Below are 19,969 nucleotides of genomic sequence, written 5' to 3'. Positions count from 1 at the left end.
CCATTTGCCCTAGCTCTTTCATCTGTCAGTGCCGATTGCCTGGAGGAGATCAGCTAATTCTATCTTTTCTTCTTTGATTTTTCTTTACTTTTGGCCAGTGCCTTGTAACCTTCCTTTGGTGTTGTGTGAAAAACAGATTCTAAAAAACTGTTACGTTGGTTGCTACTTCTCCACTTGGTTTTGTCTTTGGTAGTGGATGTTAAAAATGATAAAAGAAGACCATGTAGTTGCTTATTAAGAAACTTGAAAATCCATAAAGGGGACCCTGTTCTGGAGGAATATAAATTATTATGGTTGATTCGAGAATTAGAAACTACTTGACTTGAGAAGTTATCAAAAGTAACCTTCAGATCTGACTCTGGACCTAGATGTTTTTCTCGTTAAATGCTTTCAAAATTTTAAGAAATTTCTATTATATAATCTGTTGTAGGGCATAAAAAAGATAAGAAAACTATACAGTTCATTATATAAGTAGAAAAGTTGATATCTGCACTTAACAGAAATAGCATTGAAAGGAAAATATACAGATCCAACAGGTGAATATAGGTACAAAATTACTAAATTAACTGCGACTAGTCAACTGACTTTTTCTTTAGTACGTCATTTGTTGAGTTGGAGGCTCATCTTCTCTTCCAAGGCAAAACCTTCATGTTGGATAAAGCAAAAGAATAGAAAATCCACAGAAATATAAATTCGTAGTCCTGTTTCTTAGTTAGCAAATGAACCCTCTTGTTTGCTAAATATTGTGGAAATGCAATGCTGAAGGCCATGGAGTAGTGAGAAAGAAGCAAGTTCAGTTCAGTCTGAGTTCGAGGGTTCTGTTACTGTGCGAAGAGCTTTGGTTAATACGGGCCATTCATTACCTTACAGTCTTTAGCATCCATAATTTTCAGCCTTAACTGATGTTGTTATTAAGAGCATGGTATTCTTCAGACAAGGGGTAGGAACTAGTAGTAAGCTATGACCTAAATTAGTGTTTTTCATTGCAAAGTTTTGCCCAGAAGGATGTTTATGAAAAGACAGAAATAGTGGTCGCTGAGATGCTTGCCCTATTAGATTTTCTGTAGCTAGGCTTTTATTAACATAATGCATATGTTCTTGCTTAGAACAAAGTCATCATTTTAAGTGGTTATCCTTCATTGTCGTTCTGAGATGCTTTTGTTTCTGATGGGTTGGTTATTGGCCTCCCTTGGGAAGAGGAGACTCAGAGGATAGTAGGGCTCTCTGAGGTGTCTCAGTAGTGTATGTGGGAGAGGGACTCTTTTTTTAAAAAATATTTATTTATTTATTTGGCTGCACCAGATCTTAGTTGCAGCATGCGGGCTCTTAGTTGCGGCATGTGGGATCTTAGTTCCCTGACCAGGGATCGAACCCGGGCCCCCTGCATTGAGACCACCAGACCACCAGAGAAGTCCCGGAAGAGGGACTCTTAAACAGGGCTATTACAAAAGGTTATATGGTGGAAGATTGGGCTAGGTTGACATTTTTCAAACTTTAGCTATAACTATATTGTATACATTTACATATAGTAAAGATAAAATTTGTATATAGAGCTAACATGTCTTGTATGCCTCTATGTGCCAGGCCCTGTTCTGAGTGCTTACCACGTGTTAATTCCTTTAGGCGTCATTACACCTCTGAGGTGTGGATACAGTTATTTTCCTCATGTTCTTATTATTGATCTCCAGATCAATCAGTTATTGACCTCCAGATGAGGAGGCCAAGGACGGAATGGTTAAGAGACTTGTCCAAGATCCCACAGGCAAAAAAAGCCCCCAGTGGCAAAGCTGGAATTCAGACCCACGCAGTTTGGACTTTTGCACTGTCCTGTATATTCGAAATGTACTGCCTCTCAGGCAACCCACTTCTTCAAGGGAAGTACTATGTGCAGGCCAGTATGTAAAACAGCTTTTACTTAATAAGAAAAAGAAAACAGAGCTGATTGTGGCCCCTTGGCCCTGATGATCGTAGGTACATCCTGAGAAGCCACAGGGCCCCATGGAATACTCTTGAAAACTTCTAGACCATAGCTGACTTTAAAGCTGATTCAACTTTAAAATTTTGTGTTATTTTTAAAAAACTGTAGCATAAGCTATTTTTCAAGTTCTTGTTTTATTTTTAGGTCGATGCTCGAAGTGACCGAACTGGGGAGGTCATCTTTAAGGACAACTTTTCTTCTGCAGTTGCTGGTGTGGTGGAGGGAGATTACCGGATGGATGGCCACATACAGTTAATCTGCTGCTCGGTGGATGGGGAAAGTAAATCGGGACAGGAAAAATCCTTGAAAAGTCAGATTTTGATTTGGGTCCGAATACCGGGAAATTCCACTATAAAGTGTTTGTGTTGATATCCTTTCATCCTAATAAGTTCACCTAAGTTGGGGAAATGAAAACTTAGCTTTTAAGAACAGGTAATTGATGACTTAAAAGTAGACCTGGCTGTACCTGGTCTTATCCCTCAGTCTGGTGAGTGTTGTTTCCTCTTGTCAGTCCGGGGCTACCTGCCAGACACAGCTGAGATGAGAGGGAACCTCATGGACACCAGCGTAGAGCAGGACCTGATCCGAGAGCTGAGTCAGAAAAAGCAGAACCTGTTGCTGGAGCTCCGTAACTATGAGGACAATGCCAAGGTAGGTCCTAATGTGGAGGGCCCATGGGAGTCTGAGAAGTTGAGAATGACCAGGAGGATTGGCAGCTGTGAAAGAAGAGTTTCAGCGTCTGCCACGGTGTGGGCTCCCCCTCCCCGCTGGTGGAAGCCCAGATGGTTTGCCTTTTTGCTAGTGTCAGAATGAAGAGGGTGTGTATTCTTTAACCTAGAAATTCCACTGCTGGGCAGCTAAACTATGGAAATATTTGCATGAGTGTTCAGAGACATTTACTGCAGCACTATTTGTAGCAGGGAACAGTTGGAAGCAACTTAACTTTTGATCAGTAGTAGGGACTGTGGGCTGGGGAATATTAAGCAGCCCAAAAGAATGAAGTATATATATGGGGACTGATATGGCAGGGTATCTGTGGTATTACTGAATGAAAGGAAGCGAGAACAATATGTATAGAGTAACTTATCTTTTTCAACAACAAATAACATAAAAATTGACAACTGCAGAAGCTCTGTGTGTGCGTGCGTGTGTGTGCACGCACGCGTGTGCATGTGTGTATATGTACATGTATGTACCAAACTGGTTGGAGGATGAGCTGGGGAGTAGGATTTTAATTTGTCCCATGATGCATAACTGTATTTGAATTTGCTATACTAAGTGAATTTCTTTAGTTACTAAAAGAAATGCAGACAAATGTAAAAGACATGCTGGGGGACACTGGACCCTAACCACAGGAAGGGATGAGAGTATTTTCCTTCGGGGAAAAAGCCAGGTTAGAGTGAGAGCACTAATGAGGTGAGTCCTCTGAAGTCTAAAGAATCAGGTGAATAAGATGATGGGGGATCTGTCTTCTGAAGCTAAATAGCCATGTTATTTAAAATTAACATGAGTTCACTGTTCCGGTGACTGAGCTGGAAGTGGGTGGGGCGTTTTGCAGGCCGAACTGAGCAGTCCACTGAATGAGGCTGATGGGCATCGGGGCATCATCCCGGCCAACACCAAGCTCCACACTGCCCTCTCCGTCAATCTGGGGAGCGAGGCGCAGGCTGCCCATGCAGAGTTGTGCATTTCCACTTCTAATGGTAAGTCGTTACTTGGAGCTGGTGTGTTGGCACCTGTGCCATCTTGGAGTGGTTCTTGGACTGCTGTCTTCTCTCTTCCCTGCAGACACCATCATCCGAGCAGTATTGATTTTTGCAGAGGGAATTTTTCTAGGTGAAAGCCACGTGGTGCATCCCAGCATTCACAACCTTTCCAGCTCCATCCGCATCCCAATTACACCTCCCAAAGATGTCCCTGTGGATCTGCACTTGAAAACCTTCGTGGGCTACAGGAGCAGGTGACCCTTTGCAAGTCACAGTTCATTTCCAGAGAGCAGTTAGAGAGCAAAATGTGTAGATTTCCCATTATGTCATGGATTCTGTGGGGCCGGAGAAGCCGTTTAATGGTTCTTCCCACCCAGGCAAGGTTTCCTGTGACCTCTTATTTCTCTAATTTGAAATCTTTCAAAAAAAATAACGAGTATAAGTTTAAGATGGTTATTTCTGGTTTTAGTCAGATGATCTCATATTCACAAAAGTTCCAAAAATACATTTAAAGGATGATTTAGTTTTGGCCACTAAGACTACAAGGTTAGGTTGCACCTTTACATGAGAGTCATATGTAACCTCAGCTAGTGAAAGAAAACCACTAGATTTTTGGAAGATAAAAACCTTTTCACGCTCCTTTTAGAGTGTTTTAAACCCTTGGTGCAGGCGTGTATTGGGTTGGCCAAAAAGTTCGTTCGGGGTTTTCTGCAACATCTTATGGAATGAACTTTTTGGCCACAGACTCACGATGTCACTAAACCCCAAACACCATTACATATGGGACTTTAACCCTCAAGTCTTTTTTGGGCAGGGGGAGTTTCTTTATTGAAACCCTTAAATGTCAGCTTGATGACCTGGTAGTGACGTTACATTTATTTTCTGGGCCTTGCCCTTTGAAATAAATTCTACATAAACAATTCTCTTGTGTTCCGTTGGTTGGCCACAGCACCCAGTTTCATGTGTTTGAGTTGACAAGACAACTCCCCCGTTTCTCCATGTATGCGCTGACCAGCCCGGACTCTGCCAGTGAGCCGCTCAGTTATGTCAACTTTATCATCGCAGAACGGGCACAGAGGGTAAGTATCTGGCTTTTCTCTTTCAACACTTTTGCACTTTAGAATCCTTTGGATGTTTTTTTGTAGAAAGGGGGAAATTACATGAATGTGTTATTTGGTAGCAGTAAATATGACATGAAAGGGTTATGTAGCCTGGAGTTGGATTGTTTATAACCTGTACCAAAAATGTTGCTAAAATATCTTCTCCCATTTTGAAAAATTATTCAAAAATATTTATTTTTGATAATCAATTCAGAAATATTTGTTTCGAATAATTTATTAGTAATAATTAATAATTATTAATAATTTATTACCTAAGCAATCCTTAGTCACAGGTGAATTCTTCCCAGTTTTCAGTTCCTCTCTTTCTTATAGTCTTAGTGTGGTTGGATCTAGTGTTCCAAGAGGAGCGTGCATCAGAATGGAAAGAGAGTGGGGACTTGGAAACGGGAACATTTTTGGGGTTCAAGTGCTACCTTAACTAGTAAATTCTTAGCGATCTTATGGAATTCCCCTCAACAGTCTGAGCCCCAGTTTTCTTATCTGTAGGTGAGGAGAGTCTTACCTCACAAGGGGGCCCCTGAGGATTACATAATTGGTATAATAGCATTTTGTAAAGTTTAAAGGACTAATACCTGTGGATTTTAACATTGGCTGGACTTTGGAATTCTCAGTGAGGCTTTGAATCATGTAGATTCTCAGGCCCCTTCCTGGCCTGTGAAACAGGAAACTCTACAGGTGGCCCCTTCCAAAAGGCCTCAAGGTGGATCTTATGTGGAACCTGTGTTGCAAACCACTGTAAAGTATTATCATTTATATTAAAATTAATTCTTTACTTATAGTGTGGATGTATCTCTGTGTTTGTGCTGTATGTGTGCAAACTTCATTTAAATTTTTTAAAGAGTGGAATGGAATGATTTTAAGCAGGATACAGCCACAGAAGAGCTATCATGTAAACAGAATTACCCTCATACCTGAATCATTTCCACATTGCATATAAGATTATGTCTAAGTAGAAAATGCTATAAAATTACGCATGCTGTGGGACCAGACATAATTATGAACGTTACTTAAGAACATGCATGGGGTGGGAAAAAGGAGTGTGAATAGTGTTTTCTTGGTGGGGGTGAAGTATAATTCTTTGTTTTTTGTTTGTTTGTTTTGTTTTTCCAAGGAGTAAAACTAGAAAGCAGGATAACTCTTAATGATGACTGTACTTTAAAAATGGAAATTCATTTCATCCTGTTCATCTTGAAGGTTTTTATGTGGCTCAACCAGAACTTTCTGTTACCAGAGGACACTAACATTCAGAATGTTCCATTTCAAGTGTGTTTCACATCCTTACGGAATGGTGGCCAGCTGTGTATAAAAATAAAACTTAGCGGAGAGGTAATTTTTACTGTCACGGGCACAGATTTCTCACATAACATTTAACATTCAGTGTAAAGTGAGGCAGGTGAAACCAATCTGAAGGTCATAAAACCACGTGTTTCAGCCTAGTCTGTTAGTGTTATCATCTCTGACACGGGCGTATAATCTAGAACAGTGGTTTTCTGCCTCTCTCCCCCTTCCCTTCACCCATTCCTTGCCTTATCACGGGCGTATAATCTAGAACAGTGGTTTTCTGCCTCTCTCCCCCCTTCCCTTCACCCATTCCTTGCCTTATTTGGGACGGTTAGGAATACAGAGGAGGACAAAACATTCTCCCTGTCTGAATGACCTTGTTGTTCAGTTTATAAGGGAAGAGGATTGATTTTTTTTTTGCCTGCTGCTAGAAATAATTAATGTGGTTTGTAATTTCCTTGAGGGCTAGACCTTATCTTTATTTATCACCACGTATACATTTATGTTCAATAAATATGCTAGATATGGGGAATTTCAGGTAGTTCAGCCAAGTTTGTCTTTAATGTCCAAGGATGCTAACTTGTCTTTTTTTCTCTGGATAGATCACTATAAATACTGATGACATCGATTTGGCTGGTGATATCATCCAGTCGATGGCATCATTTTTTGCTATTGAGGACCTTCAGGTAGAAGCCGATTTCCCTGTCTATTTCGAGGAATTACGAAAGGTGCTAGTTAAGGTGAGGGCACCTGGTGGGTGCATTTGAGAGAACATTGTGGTCTAATAATGTTTGAAATATTTCTTTTAAATTAGTGGTACTACAAATGTACATATGTTACATGATAGTCATGTTTTAAAGAACTTTTGAAAATTCTTAAAATAAAAATTTAGCTAGTATTGGAGAGTTCATGAGTTAAAAAGATACCTTTTATAAAAGTGAGTGGTTAGCTCTTGCACCCTGCTTTCTGTTTGGTTTGGAGGGACACTTTAAAAACAATAAGTGAACATTTTCCTTTGCTAGCCTTTCATCTTATCTGTTGTATCTACTTTGCTTTTTGGTTTAGTGCTTTCCAAGAACCCAAAATCAAAAAAGAAAAGGATTGTGATTTGTCCCCACTTATAACAACATCCCTGCCCCAGATCTCTAAAATGTTAATATTTGTGTTGCTTGGGCTCACGCTGCTAAGACGTGGGTAAGATTCACATCGAATGTCATTTTGAGTGTTGGGGGCAGCACAGGAGGAGATGAAACCCGGGAGATAGTTAAGATGGGGCAAGTGAACGGCAGAAAGAAAAGGGCGGGGCTCCCCTGGTGGCACAGTGGTTAAGAATTCGCCTGCCAGTGCAGGGGACATGGGTTCGAGCCCTGGTCCGGGAAGATCCCACATGCCGCGGAGCAACTAAGCCCGTGCGCCACAACTGCTAAGCCTGCGCTCTAGAGCCGCGAGCCACAACTACTGAGCCCATGTGCCACAACTGCTGAAGATTGCCCGCTTAGAGCCCGTGCTCCACAGCAAGAGAAGCCACCACAATGAGAAGCCCATGCACCGCAGCGAGGAGTGGCCTCCGCTCGCTGCAACTAGAGAAAGCCTGAGTGCAGCAATGAAGACCCAACACAGCCAAAAATAAAATTAATTAATTAATTAATTAAATAAAAAAGAAATAAAAGGGCCTCGGTATATAATACATAGCATCTTTTCAATTTATCTAGCTTTCAAGACGCTTGTGAGGCTTTTTTTTTTTTGTGGCCATACGTGGGCCTCTCACTGTTGTGGCCTCTCCCGTTGCGGAGCACAGCCTCCGGACACGCAGGCTCAGCGGCCATGGCTCACGGGCCCAGCCGCTCCACGGCATGTGGGATCTTCCCAGACTGGGGCACGAACCCGTGTCCCCTGCAGCGGCAGGTGGACTCTCAACCACTGCGCCACCAGGGAAGGCCTGTGAGGTTTTTTTTTTTTTTTTTTTTTTTTTTTTGCCACCATGCGGCATGCAGGATCTTAGTTCCCTGATCAGGGCTCAAACCTATGGCTCCTGCAGTGGAAGCTCAGAGTCTTAGCCACTGGACTGCCAGGGAAGTCCCTGTGAGGTCTTTCTAATTCCTGGCTGTTCATGGTCTCCAGGTGGATGAATATCACTCAGTGCATCAGAAGCTCAGTGCTGACATGGCTGATAATTCTAATCTGATCCGAAGTTTGCTGGTTCGAGCTGAGGATGCTCGTCTGATGAGGGACATGTGAGTATTTACCATGGCTAGGACAGGTACGTGGTTGAAAGCATCAGCGATATGGAGTAACATCTCTCAGATGCTACTAGTAGGAGTGTAAATAGGTACAGAGACTTTGGAAGGTAACTTGGCGTCATCAGTAAAGTTGAAAATGTGCACACCCTATGACCCAGCAATTCTCCTGGTTTATAACCTCGAGAAACTTGTGCATATAAACCAGGATATTAGTTCAAGAATGTTCATAAAGGCGTCGTTCATACGAACCCCAAAGTGGAAACAATCCATACTAATATAACTGATAAATTATGATATATCTGTACACTGGAATACTACATGCAATGAGAATGCACGTATCTGGATGACATGTAACAACATGGACAAATCTTACAAACATAATGGAGATTGAAACAAGTAAGACTCAAAAGAATATGTACAAAATGCTTTCATTTATTTAGTTTGGAAACAGACAAAACTAAGCTATATCATTTGGGAAGCATACATAGATGATAAAAATATAAAGAAATACAGGGAAGAGATTATCATTTAAGATAGTATATTCTCCACTCTATTCAGAGAGAACACATTGGGAAGCTTCTTGAATGTTGGCAATGTCCTATTTCTTGACCTAGTTAACAAGCATTTGTTTTGTGAGTTTTTCTGAATGTGTATTAAAATATATTTATTTATTTATATATTTTTAAATTTTTTAAACTTTTGGCTGCATCAGGTCTTAGTTGCGGCACGCAGGATCTTCGTTGAAGCATGTGGGATCTTTCGTTGTGGCGCTCGGGCTTCTCTCTAGTTGTGGTACGCGGGCTCCAGAGCACGTGGGCTCTGTAGTTTGCAGCATGGGGGCTCTCTAGTTGAGACGCGCGGGTTCAGTAGTTGTGGTGTGTGGGCTTAGTTGCCCCGTGGCATGTGGCATCTTAGTTACCTGACCAGGGATCAAACCCATGTCCCCTACATTGGAAGGCAGATTCTTTACCACTGGATCACTGGGGAAGTCCCTGAATATGTATTATATTTTAGAATAAAAAGTTAAAAACAGGGGCTTCCCTGCTGGCGCAGTAGTTGAGAGTCCGCCTGCCGATGCAGGGGACACGGGTTCGTGCCCCGGTCTGGGAGGATCCCACATGCCACGAAGCGGCTGGGCCCGTGAGCCATGGCCGCTGAGCCTGCGCGTCCGGAGCCTGTGCTCCACAGTGGAAGAGGCCACAACAGTGAGAGGCCTGCGTACCGCAAAAAAAAAAAAAAAAAAAGTTAAAAACAAATTTGTGCACGTCTGGCTTCTTGCTAAGATGCAAAATTTATCTCGGCAATAAAATGTACTGAGGTGGATTCAGTAAAATAGTTCAATGATAGGTGGAGTTTATGTGTGCATTTTAGAGGCAAGAGTTCGCCTAAGGTGCTGCTTGTTTTTCCTGAAAGGCCTGAATCATTAGCAGATAGTTAAAATGGTCTTGCTCAGAAGTAAGTGATTTCTGAAAGTTATATTGTTGAAGATTTCAAACACAAAAGTAGATTGAATTATATAATGATTTCCTCTATAGCAGCTACTTAGCTTCAGTAGTCATCAACTAAGGGTTCATCTTGTTTCATCTCCACATTCACCTTCTTCCTCTTCTAGGTACTGTATTATTTTGAAGCAAATTCCAGACATCATATAATTTTAGCCACAGATATTTCAATGAACCTTTAAAAAACAATAACCACAGTACCATTATCACACTTAGAAAAATGTAAAATAATTTCTTAATATCACAAAATATCTAGTCGGTGTTTAAAATTACCGCAGTTGTCTCAAATGTATGTGTGTGTGTTTGGTGTTTTGTTCAAATCAAGATTCAAAGACCAAAGACCATGCATTGAATTTGGTTGATACATCTCTTTTAATCCTATGTTTGCTTGCTCACTTTTTCTCCTAACTCTCTCCTTCTTCTGTAGTTTCCCACCTTGGATTTTGTTGATTGCATCCTGTGGTAATGTTTAGTATTATTCTTCTGTCCCCTATATTTCTGTGAAAATGGTAGTTAGATATAGAGGATTGATCAGATTCAGGTTCAGTTTTTTAGCAAGAATGCTTCATAAGTGGTGCTGTGTACTTCTGTGAGGATGCATGTAACGTCTGGCTGTCTCTTTTTATTATGTTATCAGCTGTTGATGATCACTGCTGAAATATTTCTTCTGGGGTTTGCAAAACAGTGATATTTTAATTGTTATTTTTTCTTTGTAAATTGGCTGAAGTACTTCTATAAAGAGTAACATTCCCTCATGAATTAATGAATTATTTGGTTCCCTGAGGTACAGTTTGTACTGGAATGACACACTCTCAGCTTTAAAATAATGAGTTGGTTCCCTAGCATCTCCAAGTTGACCAATGAGATTTTTAAAATCCTATTAACATTTTTAGTGTGCTTCAGGCCATTTCAGTTATTCTTTATGGTGGCTCAGTTGTCCTGTCTTTGGCCAGTAGAAGCCTTTTCAGGTTGGCTGCAGTTATCAATACCTTTGGACAGACCTATTAGTTTCATTAGTTTGTTTTCTTGTACAAGATTTTTTAGGCTTATCTGGTATATATCCTCTTCTGAATCTGGAATCAGCTATTTCTTCAATCCTGGTCCTTTATAGTGGGAAATGAAGATCACAGTCTGAGCATTAGAGATGCTCATTGCTACTGGGTTGGATATTGATTTGAGACCTTTTCCACAGATAAAGCTAGGTAATGTATATATTTTTTTCAGTGAGCAAATACATCATGAATTCATACTATTTCCAATTCAAATTTATGACTACAGGCTCTTAATTTTGATGTTAACGGTGTATCTCTTCTCTCTCACAGTGGAAATCATGTCTCTAACCACTGTCAACATAACTATTGGTTTTATCTTATGGTACACACACAACATTTAAGGATAGTACCAACATTACTGTCAACAATATGATTGCCGAAAATGGTGTAAGACTTTTTTTCTTCTTTGTGTCTTTAGAGTGTGTTCTAGTAGGGAGTTTTAGTTAAATGACTATATTTTAAAGTCATTTGAAATAATTCCTCTTTTTTTGGTCATGCTACAAGTGTGATATACAGTTAGATTCATTTGGTTCATTTTGCTGTCAATCTTAGGGGACTGACATTTTTTCCTTTTTGGTTTGATTTTATTACATATTTATTAAAACCTTATATGGGGGCTTCCCTGGTGGTGCCGTGATTGAGAGCCTGCCTGCCGATGTAGGGGACACGGGTTCGTGCCCCAGTCCGGGAAGATCCCACATGCTGCAGAGCAGCTGGGCCTGTAAGCCATGGCCACTGAGCCTGCGCATCCGGAGCCTGTGCTCCGCAACGGGAGAGGCCACAATAGTGAGAGGCCCACGTACCGCAAAAAAAACACACAAAACAAACAAACAAACAAAACCTTATATGGGTCCAAAGTCGGCCCTATAAAACATATGCAGAAAAGTCTAACTTCTCTTTCCCGTCACCTCCATCCTGTTTCCTCCCTTTCACTATAAATAACCAATCAAAAATTTAAATATACATACACACATCTCCTCACATGGTAAGTAAATCATAGCAAATTACTCTTCTCCACCTTGCTTTTTTTTTTTTTTTTTTTTTTGGTACGCAGGCCTCTCACTGTTGTGGCCTCTCCGGTTGTGGTGCACAGGCTCCAGACGCGCAAGCTCAGTGGCCATGGCTCACGGGCCCAGCCGCTCCGCGACATGTGGGATCCTCCCGGACCGGGGCACGAACCCGTGTCCCCTGCATTGGCAGGCGGAATCTCAACCACTGCGCCACCAGGGAAGCCCTCCACCTTAATTTTTACACTTAAAAATATATCTTGGAGTTCATTCCACAGTAGTACACAGAGATACTTCTCATTTGTTTTTACAGCTGCACAGTACTCTATTCTCTGGATGTTTATTCAGCTAGTTCTCCACATTTGGGTTGCTCTTCTGCTATTATATTGCAGTGAATAATTTTGTTACATAAATCTTTTCATATTTTTACTCAGGTATCTTTGGGGAAAAGTTCTAAAATGGGATTGCTGGGGAAAATGATAAAATGTGTATACAGTTTTGCAAGATTTTGCCAAATTCCCCTCCATAGCTGTCAAATCATTTTGCATTCTCCTCTGAGAGTGCCTGTTTCCCTTAGTCTTGTCAATGGAGTATGTTGGCAAACTCTTGGATACTTACCAATTCAGTGGGTGAGAAATGGTCTCATTGTTGTTTTAATTTTCATTTATTATGAGCAGTACTGAGCATCTTTTCATTATTTTAAGGGCTTATTTGCATTTCTTTTGGTGTGTAAATTCTTTTTTTTTTTTTTTTTTGCCATAGCAGGCAGCATGAGGGATCTTAGTTCCCCAACCAGGGATCAACCCGTGCCCCCTGCAGTGGAAGCTTGGAGTCCTAACCACTGGACTGCCAGGGAATTCCTTGTAAATTGTTTATTTCTTTAGCCTATTTAGATTTTTGGTTTTGCTTATGAAAGCTTTTAAAATTTTTTATGTAGTCAGATTGGTCCACCTTTTCCTTGGTACTTCTACATTTTGAGTTCTAGTTACAAAAGTTTCCTTACTTCCCATTTGTAGAGAAATTCTCTTTTAGTATTTTGTATATTTACATTTAAGTCTGTTACAGTTGGAGTTTATCCTGGTGTTCAGTGTAAGTTATAAATTCAGTTTTATCTTTTTCTATGTGACTGTCACATTGTTTCAGTAATACTACTTTAAAAGCCTGTTTTCCCACTGACTTGAGATGCTGCCTTTATAATAATATAATGTATTTCCATATGCAGTGGGTCTATTTCTGGATTTTCTATATTGCTCTGTCCGTCCGACTTGTCTCTTCATTTGACAGTGCTATTCTTTTCTTAAAAATGCTTTGTATGTTTTAATGTCTGGTATGGCTAGGTGCCCCTCTCCCAACCCTTTTGCTCTTCTTTTTCAAGGTCTTCCGGGCTACTTATGCTTGTTCGTTCTGTGAACTTTATCAGTTATTTTAGCTCCAGAAAAAAGTAGGTAGTTTTACTGGGATCACATTAAATTTATTAACTTAGTAAGAACTGACATTGTTACAGTGATGTTCAGTCTTACTAAGAATGTGGTATGTCTTTATATTTTGTTCAAGGCATGTTTATGTGTTTCAGGAGTTTTATGGTTTTGTTCATGTAGGTATCAGACATTACTTGTCAAGTTTAGGTGTAGGTATTTTCTTTTTGCAATTGTAAATAGGCTCGCTCTTCCACCTTGTGTCTTCTGACTGGTTTTTGTCTGTCTGTATGAACACTTGATTTTTCTGTGTTGATTGTGTAGTCTACTACTTTACTGAATTATCTTATAGTTTAGTTTTTCCAGAGATACACTGTATTATTTGTAAATTGAGATAGTTTACCTCTTTCCAGTTCGTTTTCTTCCAGTTGTTTTCTCTGAGGTATTTAAGATTTTTGCTTTTTTTTGCCAACTTTATCTATAGAGCTCCTCCTTTTTTTCTCTCTCTGGCTTTTTTTTTAAGTGAAAGAGATGTTGCTGGCTTTAGGCATTTGACTGTGCTAAACTGGAGAGAGGTGACCAGCAACCTCTAAATTCCTTTTTTCTTGATTTATTTATATTTCATTTAGAGACTATCAAATATAGTATTTTTTAAAGCCAGGTTAGTTGATATATAATCTATAATATACATGTAGATAATTCACCCTTTTTAGGTTTACAGTTCAATAAATTTGGGGAAATTTATACTACCAGAATCAAGTACCTCTCCTAACCTCCAGGCCCTGGCAGCCACTGATCTAATTTCTCTTCCTATAGTTTTACCTTTTCCTAAATGTCATATAAATGGAATCATACAAATATATAGCCTTTGGGGTCTGGCTTCTTTCACTTACCATAATGCCTTTGAGATTCATCCATATCGTCGCAAGTTATCAGTAGTTCATTCCTTATTATTGCTGAATAGTATTCTATTGTATGGATATCCCTACTTTGTGTATCCATTCACCAATTAATTGACATTTGGGTTGTTTCCAGACTTTGGTGATTGAGAATAAAGCTGCTATAAACGTTTGCATACAGGTTTTTTGCAGACATATTTTCATTTCTTTTGGGTGAAATGTGGCATAATGTGATTGCTGTGTTGTATAGTAAGTATATGTTTAACTTTACAAGAAACTGTCAGTATTAATCTGAAGCTTGGAAGATAGCCTATCACCTTACTCACTTTTCCCCACCCCTCATATCATGGGCATGATAATTCTTGGTTCCTAAGTTCAAACAAACCATGGATCAATAACCAAGGAAGGCCACTTGTCTTCCATTTATTTGGAAGAAGCAGAGTGTTTCATAGAAAATTCTCAATGTTTTCAAAGCAGACTTTAGCAGTTACCCTGTTTTAATGACAATACAGCTAAAAATCTGGTTTGTTCCTTTTTTTAATGTCTAAGAAGTTTGCAGGTCTTTTCATTTAAGCCTGCCATACTGAGGTACAGTGGTGTTAAATTTCTCTTGATGTACACAGGAGAACAATGAAGAGTCGCTACATGGAACTATATGACCTTAATAAAGACTTGCTCAATGGATATAAAATTCGCTCTAACAATCACACAGAACTGTTGGGAAGCCTCAAAGCAGTAAATCAAGCGATTCAAAGAGCAGGTCGTCTACGTGGTAAGTCTCTGTTTGTAGCACTGTATTTCGCCTGTAATTTTGGGGTGAGAACCATTGAAGATGGTGGTAGCTTCAAGAATTCGTATCAGGGCTTGTATCTATAAAGATGCCTTTCATACTGAAGTTAGCACCGTTCACTTGAGTTGCAGTCAGCCTATTGTTTGGCTTTAGTCTGCAGACTTCAGAGGGAAAGAACACTTTCAGCTTCTTTTCTTAGATCTTGCTGCATCCTCTAAAGAAAAACCTAGTGGCATATACTCAAGAGGAAAGCCTTAAATACTCCTATTAGAAAAAAATAAAGACTGAAAATTAATGAGTTAAGTGTCCAACTTAAAATTTACAAAAAGAACAGCAGAATAAACCAAAGGAAGCAGAAATATCAGCCAGAGATTTATACTTGGAATCTGCTGTTTTGGGTCAGTGCTTTGACCTCCTTTTATAGAAAAGGATCAAAGCTCATATCCACTTAGCAAAGATTATTTCTAAAACTGACTCTTGGTTTCTAGGTGTGAGATAGTTTCTAAGCTTGGTTTGTGTTTGTGATAAAGTCCCTTACAAGGGTATGTATCTTTTTTAGGGAATGGTAAGATAAATTGGTTAAATTTGTACTTACCTATAACTCTTTTCTACCCTAGTTTTATGTTGTTTTTATAGATAGCCTCTGATTCATAATTTCACTTTTAATAATCTTTTGGCTCATATGGATTTGATGTTTCTTCTCTTACAGTTGGAAAACCAAAGAACCAGGTGATCACTGCTTGTCGGGATGCGATTCGAAGCAACAACATCAACACGCTGTTCCGAATCATGCGGGTGGGGACAGCTTCTTCATAGGAGAGGAAAGAATAGGTAACTAGGTTGCTAGAAGGGGTTTCTCCTTAAACTTCTAGGCTGGTTTGCTTTGGATCACATCCCGGTGAACCCAAGGTGCTGAGAGCGAAAACCACCTTGGTGAGTTGTACAAATGAAAGACAAAGCATTGCATCTGAAAAGTGTATTCACTTTCTTTTTTTTAAAATCAGTAGTACTGTTGCAGAATACACTACGTTTGTATGGAGGAAAATGAATACTTTTGAAACATTAGGGCTTCAAAGTCCAGTTTTTCTGTACATATGTAAAGTCAGTGTGTAGATGCATCTTTTTTCTTGAAATTGTAATTAAAGTAGATTATCTACTTTTTCATTAAAATTTAAAGGTGTTGCACTATGTGTTTACTGATTGTAAAATCACCACATCAGAATTGCATAAAACCATTTGTGTTATGTGGAGAAAAACAAAAATATGGATATTCAATTTGTGCCCCTTTTTTTTAAACCTCACGTCATTTCATTGAATATATACTTATTAAGAACTTATTTACAGTAGGAATGTTCTAGACTTTGGTCCAAAGATGGGCCATATATACATATATATAATTCTCTGTATAACAAAAAAACGTTTGGAATTTTCAGAGCTGAATGTGGAGAAGTGAGAGTGAAGTCTAATGCAATTATGGAGGTTTCGCTCAGAATATCTGTTCCAGTTTTCTTCTAGTGTGACTTCCCTTTCCTGTGAAGAGCAGGAAGCTAAAACAGAAGTTTCTCCAATTCGTTTTCAGCTGGTGATCCAGGTTTGATTCAGCTTGCATTTCAGATGCAGTCACATGAGACTTGAAATTTGAACTGAGATAAATGGGATATCGGGCATGTATTTGATCAGTGTGGATTATAGCAAATGTAGCGTGGTTCTGGAGCCAAACTCTGTCTCTGAGGCTTGCCGGTGTAGCAGAAATAGATTCTGGGTAGTAGAAAAGCTGGCATGACTGGGGGACCTTGAAGCTGGAGTGGCAGCTTCCTGGTTTTGCACATGCAATCTCCTGAATGGAGCACTGTGATGCTGTTGTGGAACTGTAAACGGTAGCTGGTTTAGTGGCTCAGCCTGAGGCAGTCCTATGTTTATATATGCAATAAAGGGTGCCTCCTGGTTTCACAAGCAGCTTCCTGATCTGGCAGGAGCAGCTGCTTTGGCAGCCTGGTTCTGCAGTACAGACTTGAGCAAAGATTCTGGAATTGCATCCTACAGGTTTTTATTCGACAGCCTTAATAATTCTGTAAACTATCTGGCAGGCTGTAATCCTTTTATTCAAATTGTCTAGTGAGGAATCTGTTCTCTGCATCAGAATACTGACCTGTATGAAACCCCAAAGAGACTATACAGAACACAGGCCTTTCCTCTGTGGTAAGTTAATTTCATAGTTTCCTCCGTTTGGCCACTTAGGATTACCTCTTCTATTTCTGAAATGTGAGCTTTAAGGAGCCCTAATTTTTATGAGACTGTTATGCCCCTCTAATACCTTTGTTTTGCATTTTCAACCTGTAAGCTCAAAAGACATCCACATATACTATATTATCTTCAGTAATCTCCAAAGTAGTAATCTTTTATACCTGCTTCAGAGATGAAGAAACTGAAGCGCAGGGATTAATTACTTGCCAGAGCCACAGAGCTACTGGCAAGACGCAAGTCCCACCGTGGGGTCTTTTTCTGTTTTAGCCATAGTCTAACTTACACCCTTTGAGATTAAAATCTCTAGTTGGTGCTGGTTTTAAATTGTATGGCATTATTCATTTTTAGGGACCCTTAAAGAATCATCTCATTAAAGGTCATTCTGTTGTACTTCAGCCCCAAAACTTCCTTCTTACACCTAAAAATATTCATGGACAAGGCTTGAAGGAGTCGACCTGCAGCAAGATTATTTTTTATAGCCCTGACTTACAGATTACAAATAGGTTATTTTCACATTAATTTAATCCTCTTGGTATTAGTATCTCTGAGCTCAGACAGGCAGAATGTTTTCTACAGGGTCCTACAGCTTGGTTAAGTCGCAGTGTAGAAGTTGGAAACCAAGTAGTCATGGCCCTTTCTGCTATTTCAGACTGCTCCCAAGTGAGTGAAGACTAGATGAGATGAAAATGTTCATAGTATTCATCCTTTTTATCCTCTTAGAAGTCATGTTCAGCTTAGGGAAGAGAACAACTGTTCGGTTATCAGCTACTTCTCTATTTTGTTGCCGTATTTTTCTGTCCTGATAGAATCTGAGTGCCTTCTACAAGCTACAGCTTAAGCTCTACTTTGTTGCTGAATTTTGTTGAAGCTTTAAGTGAACACTCTGCCTTCATTTAAAAGCTGATCTTGAGGATTCTGGTATCTGGGAGAAAGCTTTTTAGTCATTTTTAAAGCATCCCTTTTAAAGTCACCCCCCTTATCCCTAGATTCAGGTATTCAATATTTTAGAGAGAGTATGGTCTTTATTCTTTCCCACCGTGTCTGCCTGTTCAAATACTACATCAAGGCTCAGTTCAAATGCTCTCTCAGGAGACCTTTCCTCTCCCATGTCTATTCTTTAACCCTTATTACATTTTGTGTTTATATATATCTCAATCCCCGATTGAGAGCAGGGGCTACATCTTAATCAGCTTTGTCCTCCCCATGGTGCTAAGCCAGTGCCTTGAGCATAGAGAAGCATCTGCTGCCCCCCATGGAAGTGTTTGTCCTCAGTAAGCCTGTCAGTGGCTTCAGAAATCAAAGAACTAGGAACTTTACAACTATTAAGCAACCCTAGAAGTACTTTACAAGAATGATTTTCAACATTATTAACATTTCAAATTTTATAATTAGCAGTTATAAATCTGCCAGTGCAGAGTCCTGTGATCACAAAACTAAATTATCTCGTTTCACTTTGACACTAAAGTACAGTAAGACACCCACTGCAGCCTGGTGTTTTGCATTTTTGCCTCTTCCCCATCCGACCCCTGCCCACACTATATGCTCTAGCTCATGAGTCATCTTTTTATTTGTGTGGTAAAGAAATGTACTATTCCTGACATGAAGCTACATGGGCAGTTTCCAAGTAGTTTTCAAAACTGGCTATGTGGACTGATTTTTTGTCAGTCAGAGAAGGAATTATCTGTTTTTGTAGGAATGTCCAGTTCACGCAGGCTGGAGAGCCTGCCGCTATCATTTCTCTCTATCAAGGACTCTTTTAACAGGGTTTGATTTTCTCATTCAGTTGCAGTAGTGGCCAGTATGTAATGGTACTGAAGAGGTACCGCAGCCAAAACTTACTTGCTGAGGAAATGCTGGTCTGGGAGAGGCAGCCCAAGCATTGATTTTTTTTTTTTTCCAGTATTCTATGGGAAAGAAACACCACATTCAGAGGAGTGTGAGGCAGTCAGTGAGCTGTAGAAAAGCCAGGTTCAAAACGTAACAGCCTCTTTCTCTCGTAGGTTTCGTTTCATTTTTCTACATCTTTAAGTGAGGGACTGAAATTAGATTTATAGGGTTCTTCCTTAAATATTTTATTTTTCCTTTGCTTAACAAATACTAATATGCTTTCAAAGTAACTTTCTGAAAATGTTCTTATTTACATAATGGTTAACATAAGGGGAATGTGTCATGGGGACTTGACCTTACACAATTGTAGGAAGTGGCAAAGTGTAGTCTGTCAGTTTTCTAGTCTGATGCTGGAACTTGAAGCCCACGGGACAGGCAGTCAGAAAGGATGTGTAGAGTTGGGAAGAACAGGAACAAGCTGGAACCCAGAGGCATGAGCTGGAGCCCACAAGGACACATTAAAATCTCAGTTCTTGCCTCTGACCTTGATGGTGTGGGGAGACCCTTCATCAGAGAAGCTGAAGGAAGAGCCAGGGACGGTGGAGCAGTTGCAGGCGCAGACGTGGAATCACACTGAGAAGGTGAGCCAGCAGGTAAAATACAGTGTGTGTGAGCTACAAAATGGCTACTGCTTCATTCTGGCCCTCCATATCTCGCACAAGGATGTGTGGCTCATCCTAACTGGAAACAGAGGGAAGGGAGTCCTGGGAAATGTAGTTCAGTCTAGCCAAGTTGATATATCACATAGCACACAGTGGCTATCACAGTATGGTGGGATTCCAGGTGACCTTTACTTCGTATTTTTACATGTTGTGTTCTTCACAACAAACATGTATTATATACATAA

General features: G+C 39.9%; 1 protein-coding gene across 1 annotated transcript in view; it reads left to right on the top strand.

The window, feature by feature from the left end:
- BBS2 (Bardet-Biedl syndrome 2) overlaps window positions 1-16,432 on the top strand; it is a 31,826-nt gene extending 15,394 nt beyond the window's left edge. Inside the window, exons 8-17 of the mRNA XM_082862760.1 lie at window positions 2,123-2,258; window positions 2,490-2,629; window positions 3,537-3,681; window positions 3,767-3,938; window positions 4,634-4,763; window positions 6,000-6,131; window positions 6,689-6,826; window positions 8,208-8,320; window positions 14,825-14,973; window positions 15,701-16,432. Coding sequence (XP_082718886.1) covers window positions 2,123-2,258; window positions 2,490-2,629; window positions 3,537-3,681; window positions 3,767-3,938; window positions 4,634-4,763; window positions 6,000-6,131; window positions 6,689-6,826; window positions 8,208-8,320; window positions 14,825-14,973; window positions 15,701-15,807 — 1,362 coding nt within the window. The 3' untranslated portion in view covers window positions 15,808-16,432. The remainder of the gene's footprint in view (window positions 1-2,122; window positions 2,259-2,489; window positions 2,630-3,536; window positions 3,682-3,766; window positions 3,939-4,633; window positions 4,764-5,999; window positions 6,132-6,688; window positions 6,827-8,207; window positions 8,321-14,824; window positions 14,974-15,700) is intronic.
- Window positions 16,433-19,969: the final 3,537 nt, after the last annotated feature.

Source organism: Leucopleurus acutus (assembly GCF_964270905.1).
Source record: "Leucopleurus acutus genome assembly, chromosome: 20".
NCBI classification, from domain to species: Eukaryota; Metazoa; Chordata; class Mammalia; order Artiodactyla; family Delphinidae; genus Leucopleurus; species Leucopleurus acutus.
Note: the sequence above shows the minus strand (reverse complement) of the source record. Positions and strands in the feature narration are given on the sequence as shown.